General features: G+C 42.5%; 1 protein-coding gene across 2 annotated transcripts in view; it reads right to left on the bottom strand.

Annotated features, from left to right (window-relative positions):
- The window catches only part of stat1a (signal transducer and activator of transcription 1a), a 36715-nt gene that overhangs the window by 6441 nt on the left and 15274 nt on the right, over nt 1-15000 (bottom strand). For both annotated transcript variants that reach the window (XM_058381509.1, XM_058381510.1), the window contains exons 20-21: nt 14793-14932; nt 14490-14678 (exon numbers count right to left, since the gene is read on the bottom strand). In XM_058381509.1, the coding sequence (XP_058237492.1) occupies nt 14490-14678; nt 14793-14932 (329 nt within the window). The remainder of the gene's footprint in view (nt 1-14489; nt 14679-14792; nt 14933-15000) is intronic.

The raw sequence follows: 15000 nt of genomic DNA, 5'->3' as shown, positions 1-15000 counted from the left end.
CACCATACTACACTATACTACACCATACTACACTATACTACACCATACTACACTACACTACACCATACTACACCATACTACACTACACCATACTACACTACACCATACTACACTATACTACACCATACTACACTATACTACACTACACTACACCATACTACACTACACCACACTACACTATACTACACCACACTACACTATACTACACCATACTACACTATACTACACTACACTACACCATACTACACTACACCATACTACACCATACTACACCATACTACACTATACTACACTACACCATACTACACTACACCATACTACACTATACTACACCATACTACACTATACTACACTACACCATACTACACCATACTACACTACACCATACTACACTATACTACACTACACTACACTACACTATACTGCACCATACTACACCACACTACACCATACTACACTATACTACACTACACTATACTACACCATACTACACTATACTACACTACACTATACTACACCATACTACACTATACTACACTATACTACACTACACTATACTACACCATACTACACTATACTACACCATACTACACTACACTACACTATACTACACCATACTACACTACACTACACTACACACCATACTACACTATACTACACTACACTACACCATACTACACCATACTACACTATACTACACTACACCATACTACACTATACTACACTACACCATACTATAACATACAACACTACACTACACCATACTACACCATACTACACTACACTACACCATACTACACTATACTACACTACACTACACCATACTACACCATACTACACTATACTACACTACACCATACTACACTATACTACACTACACCATACTATAACATACAACACTACACTACACCATACTACACTATACTACACTACACTACACCATACTACACCATACTACACTATACTACACTACACCATACTACACTATACTACACTACACCATACTATAACATACAACACTACACTACACCATACTATACTACACCACACCATACTACACTATACTATACAATGCTACACCATACGACACTACACCACACTACACTATACCATACTACAATATACTACACTACACCATACTACACTACACCATACTACACTATACTACACTACACCACACTCAACCATACTACACTATACTACACTACACTATACTACACTACACCACGCCATACAACACACCATACTACAGTACACCATACTACACTACGCCATACTACACCACACCATACTACACTACGCCATACTACACCACACCATACTACACCACACCACACTATGCTACACTACACCATGCTACCCTATACCATACTACACCACACTACGCCATACTACACTATACCACACTACACCATACTACACTATACGACACTACACCACACTACACCATACTATATTACACCACACTACACCATACTACACCACACTACACCATACTATACTACACCACACTACACCATACTACACTATACGACACTACACCACACCATACTATATTACACCACACCATACTACACCATACTACACTATACGACATTACACCACATTACACCATACTACACTACACCACACTATATTACACCATACTACACCATACTACACTACACCACACTCAACCATACTACACTATACTACACTACAGCATACTACACTACACTATACTACACTACACCACGCCATACTACAACACACCATACTACAGTACACCATACTATACTACACCATACTACACCACGCCATACTATACTACACCATACTACACTACGCCATACTACACCACACCATACTACACCACACCATACTACACCACACCACACTATGCTACACTACATCATGCTACCCTATACCATACTACACCACACTACGCCATACTACACTATACTACACTATACTATACTACACCATACTACACCACACTACACTACGCCATACTACACTACACCATGCCATACTACACTACACCATACTACAGTACGCCATACTATACTACACCATACTATACTACACCACACCATACTACATTATGCCATACTATATTACACCATACTACACTACACCATACTACACTACACCATACTACACTACACCATACTATACTACACCACGCCATACTACACTACACCATACTACAGTACGCCATACTATACTACAACATGCTACACTACAACATACTACATTATGCCATACTACACCACACCATACTACATTACGCCATACTACACTACACCATACTACATTATGCCATACTACACCGCACCATACTACATTACGCCATACTACACTACACCATACTACATTATGCCTTACTACACTACACCATACTACATTACGCCATACTACACTACACCATACTACACTACACCACGCCATACTACACCACACCATACTACACCACGCCATACTACACTACACCATACTACACTACACCATACTACACTACACCACGCCATACTACACTACACCACGCCATACTACATTATGCCATACTATACTACACCATACTACACTACACCACGCCATACTACACTACACCATACTACACTACACCATACTATACTACACCACGCCATACTACACTACACCATACTATACTACACCACGCCATACTACACTACACCACGCCATACTACATTATGCCATACTATACTACACCATACTACACTACACCACGCCATACTACACTACACCATACTACACTACACCATACTATACTACACCACGCCATACTACACTACACCATACTATACTACACCACGCCATACTACACTACACCATACTACACCATACTACAGTACACCATACTATACTACACCATACTACACTACACCATACTATACTACACCACGCCATACTACACTACACCATGCTACCCTATACCATACTATACTACACTACGCCATACTACACTACACCACGCCATACTACACTACACTACACCATACTACACTACACCATACTACACTACACCATACTACACTACACCACGCCATACTATACTACGCCATACTACACTACACCATACTACACTACACCATACTATACTACACCACGCCATACTACACTACACCATACTACACCACACCATACTACACCACACCATACTACACTACACCATACTACACTACACCACGCCATACTACACTACACTACACCATACTACACTACACCATACTACACTACACCACGCCATACTACACTACGCCATACTACAGTACACCATACTACACTACACCATACTACACTACACCATACTACACTACACCACGCCATACTACACTACACCACGCCATACTACACTACGCCATACTATACTACACTACACCACGCCATACTACACTACGCCATACTACACTACACCATACTACACTACACCACGCCATACTACATTACGCCATACTACACTACACCATACTACACTACACCACGCCATACTACATTACGCCATACTACACTACACCACACCATACTACATTATGCCATACTACACTACACCATACTACACTACACCATACTACATTATGCCATACTACACCATACTACACTACACCATACTACACTACACCATACTACACTACACCATACTACACTACACCACGCCATACTACACTACACCACGCCATACTACACTACGCCATACTATACTACACTACACCACGCCATACTACACTACGCCATACTACACTACACCATACTACACTACACCATACTACACTACACCACGCCATACTACACTACACCATACTACACTACACCACGCCATACTACATTACGCCATACTACACTACACCACACCATACTACATTATGCCATACTACACTACACCATACTACACTACACCATACTACATTATGCCATACTACACCATACTACACTACACCATACTACACTACACCACGCCATACTACACTACACCACGCCATACTACACTACACCATACTACACTACACCACGCCATACTACATTACGCCATACTACACTACACCATACTACACTACACCATACTACACTACACCACGCCATACTACATTACGCCATACTACACTACACCACACTATACTACACCACACCATACTACATTATGCCATACTACACTACACCATACTATACTACACTACACCATACTATACTACACCATACTACACTACACCATACTACATTATGCCATACTACACTACACCATACTACACTACACCATACTATACTACACCATACTACACTACACCATACTACACTACACCATACTACACTACACTACACCACGCCATACTACACTACGCCATACTATACTACACTACACTACGCCATACTACATTACGCCATACTACACTACACCATACTACACTACACCATACTACACTACACCACGCCATACTACACTACACTATACTACACTACACCACGCCATACTACATTACGCCATACTACACTACGCCATACTATACTACACCACGCCATACTACACTACGCCATACTACACTACACCACGCCATACTATACTACGCCATACTACACTACACCATACTATACTACACCACGCCATACTACACTACACCATACTACACTACACTACACCATACTACACTACACTACACCATACTATACTACACCACACTACACCATACTATACTACACCACACTACACCATACTATACTACACCACGCCATACTACACTACACCATACTACACTACACCATACTACACTACACTACACCATACTACACTACACCATACTACACTACACCATACTATACTACACCACGCCATACTACACTACACCATACACTACACTACACCATACTACACTACACCACACCATACTACACTACACCATACTACACCATACTACACCACGCCATACTACACTACGCCATACTACACTACACCATACTATACTACACCACGCCATACTACACTACACCATACTACACTACACCACGCCATACTATACTACGCCATACTACACTACACCATACTACACTACACCACGCCATACTACATTACGCCATACTACACTACACCATACTACACTACACCATACTACACCACACCATACTACACTACGCCATACTACACTACGCCACGCCATACTACACTACACCATACTACACTACACCACGCCATACTATACTACGCCATACTATACTACACCACACCATACTACACTACACCATACTACACTACACCACACCATACTACACTACACCATACTACACTACACCATACTACACTACACCATACTATACTACACCATACTACACCACACCATACTACACTACACCATACTACACTACACCATACTATACTACACCATACTACACTACACCATACTATACTACACCACACCATACTATACTACGCCATACTACACCACACCATACTATACTACGCCATACTACACTACGCCATACTACACTACACCACACCATACTACACTACACCATACTACACTACACCATACTACACTACACCATACTATACTACACCACACCATACTATACTACGCCATACTACACTACGCCATACTATACTACGCCATACTACACTACGCCATACTACACTACACCACACCATACTACACTACACCATACTACACTACACCATACTACACTACACCATACTATACTACACCACACCATACTATACTACGCCATACTACACTACGCCATACTATACTACACCACGCCATACTACACTACACCATACTACACTACACCATACTACACTACACCATACTACACCACACCATACTATACTACACCATACTACACTACACCATACTATACTACACCACACCATACTATACTACGCCATACTACACCACACCATACTACACTACACCACGCCATACTACATTACGCCATACTACACTACACCACACTATACTACACCACACCATACTACATTATGCCATACTACACTACACCATACTACACTACACCACGCCATACTACATTACGCCATACTACACTACACCACGCCATACTATACTACGCCATACTACACTACGCCATACTACACTACACCATACTACACTACACCATACTATACTACACCACACCATACTACACCACACCATACTACACTACACCACACCATACTACACTACACCATACTACACTACACCATACTACACTACACCACGCCATACTACACTACACCATACTACACTACACCATACTACACTACACTACGCCATACTACACTACGCCATACTACACCACACCATACTACACTACACCATACTATACTACACCACACCATACTACACTACACCATACTACACTACACCATACTATACTACACCACACCATACTACACTACACCATACTACACTACACCATACTACACTACACCATACTACACTACACCATACTACACTACACTACGCCATACTACACTACACCATACTACACTACACCATACTACACTACACCATACTATACTACACTACACCATACTACACTACACCATACTACACTACACCACGCCATACTATACTACGCCATACTACACTACGCCATACTACACTACACCATACTACACTACACCACGCCATACTACACTACACCATACTACACTACACTACGCCATACTACACCATACTATACTACACTACACCATACTACACTACACCATACTACACTACACCACGCCATACTATACTACGCCATACTACACTACGCCATACTACACTACACCATACTACACTACACCATACTATACTACACCACACCATACTATACTACACCACACTATACTACACCACACTATACTACACCACACCATACTACACTACACCATACTACACTACACCATACTACACTACGCCATACTACACTACACCATACTACACTACGCCATACTACACTACACCATACTATACTACACCACACCATACTACACTACACCATACTACACTACACCATACTACACTACACCATACTACACTACACCACGCCATACTACACTACACCATACTACACTACACTACACCATACTACACTACACCATACTACACTACACCATACTACACTACACTACACCATACTACACTACACCATACTACACTACACCACGCCATACTATACTACGCCATACTACACTACGCCATACTACACTACACCATACTACACTACGCCATACTACACTACACCATACTATACTACACCACACCATACTATACTACACCACACTATACTACACCACACTATACTACACCACACTATACTACACCACACCATACTACACTACACCATACTACACTACACCATACTACACTACGCCATACTACACTACGCCATACTACACCACGCCATACTACACCACGCCATACTATACTACGCCATACTACACTACGCCATACTACACTACACCATACTACACTACGCCATACTACACTACACCATACTATACTACACCACACCATACTATACTACACCACACTATACTACACCACACCATACTACACCACACCATACTACACTACGCCATACTACACTACACCATACTACACTACGCCATACTACACTACGCCATACTACACTACACCATACTATACTACACCACACCATACTACACCACACCATACTACACTACACCATACTACACTACACCATACTATACTACACCACACCATACTACACTACACCACGCCATACTACACTACACTACACCATACTACACTACACCATACTACACTACACCACGCCATACTACACTACACCATACTACACTACACCATACTATACTACACCACACCATACTACACTACACCATACTACACTACACCACGCCATACTACACTACACTACACCATACTACACTACACCACGCCATACTACACTACACTACACCATACTACACTACACCATACTACACTACACCACGCCATACTACACTACGCCATACTACACTACACCATACTACACTACACTACACCATACTACACTACACCACGCCATACTACACTACACCATACTACACTACACCATACTACACCACGCCATACTACACCACACCATACTACACCACACCATACTACACTACACCACACTATACTACACCACGCCATACTACACTACGCCATACTACACTACACCACGCCATACTACACTACGCCATACTACACTACACCACGCCATACTACACTACACCATACTACACTACACCACACCATACTACACTACACCATACTACACTACACCACGCCATACTACACTACACCACGCCATACTACACTACACTACGCCATACTACACTACACTACACCATACTACACTACACCATACTACACTACACCACGCCATACTACACTACACTACGCCATACTACACTACACTACACCATACTACACTACACCATACTACACTACACCACGCCATACTACACTACGCCATACTACACTACACCATACTACACTACACCACGCCATACTACACTACGCCATACTACACTACACCATACTACACCACGCCATACTACACCACACCATACTATACTACACCACGCCATACTATACTACGCCATACTACACTACACCATACTATACTACACCACACCATACTACACTACACCACACCATACTACACTACACCATACTACACTACACCATACTACACTACACCACGCCATACTACACTACACCATACTACACTACACTACACCATACTACACTACACCATACTATACTACACCACGCCATACTACACTACACCATACTACACTACACTACACCATACTACACTACACCATACTACACTACACCACGCCATACTACACTACACCACACCATACTACACTACACCATACTACACTACACCATACTACACTACACCATACTACACTACACCATACTACACTACACCATACTACACCACACCATACTACACCACGCCATACTACACTACACCATACTACACCACGCCATACTACACCACGCCATACTACACTACACCATACTACACTACACCATACTATACTACACCACGCCATACTATACTACACCACGCCATACTACACTACACCACGCCATACTACACTACACCATACTACACTACACCACGCCATACTACACTACGCCATACTACACTACACCACGCCATACTATACTACGCCATACTACACTACACCACGCCATACTACACTACACCACGCCATACTACACTACACCACGCCATACTACACTACACTACACCATACTACACTACACCATACTACACTACACCACGCCATACTACACTACACTACGCCATACTACACTACACTACACCATACTACACTACACCATACTACACTACACCACGCCATACTACACTACGCCATACTACACTACACCATACTACACTACACCACGCCATACTACACTACGCCATACTACACTACACCATACTACACCACGCCATACTACACCACACCATACTATACTACACCACGCCATACTATACTACGCCATACTACACTACACCATACTATACTACACCACACCATACTACACCACACCATACTACACTACACCACACCATACTACACTACACCATACTACACTACACCATACTACACTACACCACGCCATACTACACTACACCATACTACACTACACTACACCATACTACACTACACCATACTATACTACACCACGCCATACTACACTACACCATACTACACTACACTACACCATACTACACTACACCATACTACACTACACCACGCCATACTACACTACACCACACCATACTACACTACACCATACTACACTACACCATACTACACTACACCATACTACACTACACCATACTACACCACACCATACTACACCACGCCATACTACACCACGCCATACTACACCACGCCATACTACACTACACCATACTATACTACACCACACCATACTACACCACACCATACTACACTACACCATACTACACTACACCATACTACACTACACCACACCATACTACACTACACCATACTATACTACACTACGCCATACTACACTACACCATACTACACTACACCACACCATACTACACTACACCATACTACACTACACCACGCCATACTACACTACACCATACTACACTACACTACACCATACTACACTACACTATACTATACTACACCACACTACACCATACTATACTACACCATACTATACTACACCACGCCATACTACACTACACCATACTACACTACACCATACTACACTACACCATACTACACTACACCACACCATACTACACTACACCATACTACACCACGCCATACTACACTACACCACGCCATACTACACTACGCCATACTATACTACACCACGCCATACTACACTACACCACGCCATACTACACTACGCCATACTACACTACACCACGCCATACTACACTACGCCATACTACACTACACCACGCCATACTACACTACACCATACTATACTACACCACGCCATACTACACTACGCCATACTACACTACACCACGCCATACTATACTACGCCATAGTACACTACACCATACTACACTACACCACGCCATACTATACTACACCATACTACACTACACCATACTACACCACGCCATACTATACTACACCACGCCATACTACACTACACCATACTACACTACACCATACTACACCACGCCATACTACACTACACCATACTACACTACACCACGCCATACTATACTACGCCATACTACACTACACCATACTACACCACACCATACTACACCACACCATACTACACTACACCATACTACACTACACCATACTACACTACACCATACTATACTACACCACGCCATACTATACTACGCCATACTACACTACACCATACTATACTACACCACACCATACTACACTACACCATACTACACTACACCACACCATACTACACTACACCATACTACACTACACCATACTACACTACACCATACTACACTACACCACGCCATACTACACTACACCATACTACACTACACTACACCATACTACACTACACCATACTATACTACACCACGCCATACTACACTACACCATACTACACTACACTACACCATACTACACTACACCATACTACACTACACCACACCATACTACACTACACCATACTACACTACACCATACTACACTACACCATACTACACCACACCATACTACACCACACCATACTACACCACGCCATACTACACCACGCCATACTACACTACACCATACTATACTACACCACACCATACTACACCACACCATACTACACTACACCATACTACACTACACCATACTACACTACACCACACCATACTACACTACACCATACTATACTACACTACGCCATACTACACTACACCATACTACACTACACCACACCATACTACACTACACCATACTACACTACACCACGCCATACTACACTACACCATACTACACTACACTACACCATACTACACTACACTATACTATACTACACCACACTACACCATACTATACTACACCACGCCATACTACACTACACCATACTACACTACACCACACCATACTACACCACACCATACTACACCACACCATACTACACCACGCCATACTACACTACGCCATACTACACTACACCATACTATACTACACCACGCCATACTACACTACACCACGCCATACTACACTACACCATACTACACTACACCACGCCATACTACACTACACCATACTATACTACACCACGCCATACTACACTACACCATACTATACTACACCACGCCATACTACACTACGCCATACTACACTACACCACGCCATACTATACTACGCCATAGTACACTACGCCATACTACACTACACCACGCCATACTATACTACGCCATAGTACACTACACCATACTACACTACACCACGCCATACTATACTACACCATACTACACTACACCATACTACACCACGCCATACTATACTACACCACGCCATACTACACTACACCATACTACACTACACCATACTACACCACGCCATACTACACTACACCATACTACACTACACCACGCCATACTATACTACGCCATACTACACTACACCATACTACACCACACCATACTACACTACACCATACTACACTACACCATACTACACTACACCATACTATACTACACCACACCATACTACACTACACCATACTACACTACACCACGCCATACTACACTACACTACACCATACTACACTACACCACGCCATACTATACTACGCCATACTACACTACACCATACTACACTACACCACGCCATACTATACTACACCATACTACACTACACCACGCCATACTACACTACACCATACTATACTACACCACGCCATACTATACTACGCCATACTACACTACACCATACTATACTACACCACGCCATACTATACTACGCCATACTACACTACACCATACTATACTACACCACGCCATACTATACTACGCCATACTACACTACACCATACTACACTACACCACGCCATACTACACTACACCATACTACACTACACTACACCATACTACACCACACCATACTACACCACACCATACTACACTACACCATACTACACTACACCACGCCATACTATACTACACCATACTACACTACACCACGCCATACTACACTACACTACACCATACTACACTACACCACGCCATACTATACTACACCATACTACACTACACCATACTACACTACACCATACTATACTACACTACACCATACTACACCACACCATACTACACCACACCATACTACACTACACCATACTACACTACACCACGCCATACTATACTACACCATACTACACTACACCACGCCATACTACACTACACTACACCATACTACACTACACCACGCCATACTATACTACACCATACTACACTACACCATACTACACTACACCATACTACACTACACCACGCCATACTATACTACGCCATACTACACTACACCATACTACACTACACCATACTATACTACACCACACCATACTACACTACACCATACTACACTACACCATACTACACTACACCATACTATACTACACTACACCATACTACACCACACCATACTACACTACACCATACTACACTACACCATGCCATACTACACTACACTACACCATACTACACTACACCATACTATACTACACTACACCATACTATACTACACCATACTACACTACACCATACTACAGTACACCACACCATACTACATTATGCCATACTACACTACACCATACTACACTACACCATACTACACTACACCATACTACACTACACCATACTACACTACACCATACTACACTACACTACACCATACTACACTACACTACACCATACTACACTACACCATACTATACTACACCACGCCATACTATACTACACCACGCCATACTATACTACACCATACTACACTACACCACGCCATACTACACTACGCCATACTACACTACACCATACTACACTACACCATACTACACTACACTACACCATACTACACTACACCATACTATACTACACCACGCCATACTACACTACACTACACCATACTACACTACACCATACTATACTACACCACGCCATACTACACTACACCATACTACACTACACCATACTATACTACACCACGCCATACTACACTACACCATACTACACTACACCATACTACACTACACCACGCCATACTACACTACACCATACTACACTACACTACACCATACTACACTACACCATACTACACTACACCATACTATACTACACCACACTACACTACACCATACTATACTACACCACGCCATACTACACTACACCATACTACACTACACCATACTACACTACACCACACTATACTACACCACGCCATACTACACTACACCATACTACACTACACCATACTACACTACACCACACTATACTACACCACGCCATACTACACTACACCATACTACACTACACCATACTATACTACACCACGCCATACTACACTACACCATACTACACTACACCATACTATACTACACCACGCCATACTACACTACACCATACTACACTACACCATACTATACTACACCACGCCATACTACACTACACCATACTACACTACACCATACTATACTACACCACGCCATACTACACCACGCCATACTACACTACACCATACTACACTACACCATACTACACTACACCATACTATACTACACCATGCCATACTACACTACACCATACTACACTACACCATACTACACTACACCATACTATACTATACTCTGGTTCTATATTGCTCTATACTCTATAGATATACAATACTCATAAATAATATCAACATTGTGTCCTGATGTATGGAAAATGTATTAAGAATAGCCCAGAGAGTGTGTGTGTGTGTGTGTGTGTGTGTATGTGTGGTAAGAGTGTAGCAGTGTACTCACTATCAGTAGGTTTGGAGTAATATTTGCAGAAGGCGTCGTCTTTGGGCGTGTTAGGAAACAGGAAGCGCAGCGGGTCCTCTGGGACATTTTCGGCTGCCATGACTCTGTAGTTTCTGAGGATGTCTGCCAGAGAGACGGCCGAGAGCTCCTTCTTAGTGTAGGGCTCAACCGAGCGCACCTGTGGCTCACCTGCGCACACACACACACACACGCACACACACAGACACATTTCCATTAAGGCTTATACTGAATGAATACAGCTCCACTGTCAGGATCGGTGCACAGGATGTGGGCGTGTCTCACCATTGGGGGTGTGTTCCACCCAGCTGAAGGTGATGGCTCCGTCTCGGTTACTCTCACTGAAGCGCAGCAGGAAAGTTCCAGGAGCTTTATCACTCAGCAGGGCCTTAGTGCGCTCCTTAGTCACAAATCCCATAATGCACCTGTTACAGAGAATTCATACAAGAAAAAAAAACACTATCAGATAAACGAGAACAGAAAATGACGTCCA

This window comes from Hemibagrus wyckioides, linkage group LG27, assembly GCF_019097595.1.
Source record: "Hemibagrus wyckioides isolate EC202008001 linkage group LG27, SWU_Hwy_1.0, whole genome shotgun sequence".
NCBI classification, from domain to species: domain Eukaryota; kingdom Metazoa; phylum Chordata; class Actinopteri; order Siluriformes; family Bagridae; genus Hemibagrus; species Hemibagrus wyckioides.
Note: the sequence above shows the minus strand (reverse complement) of the source record. Positions and strands in the feature narration are given on the sequence as shown.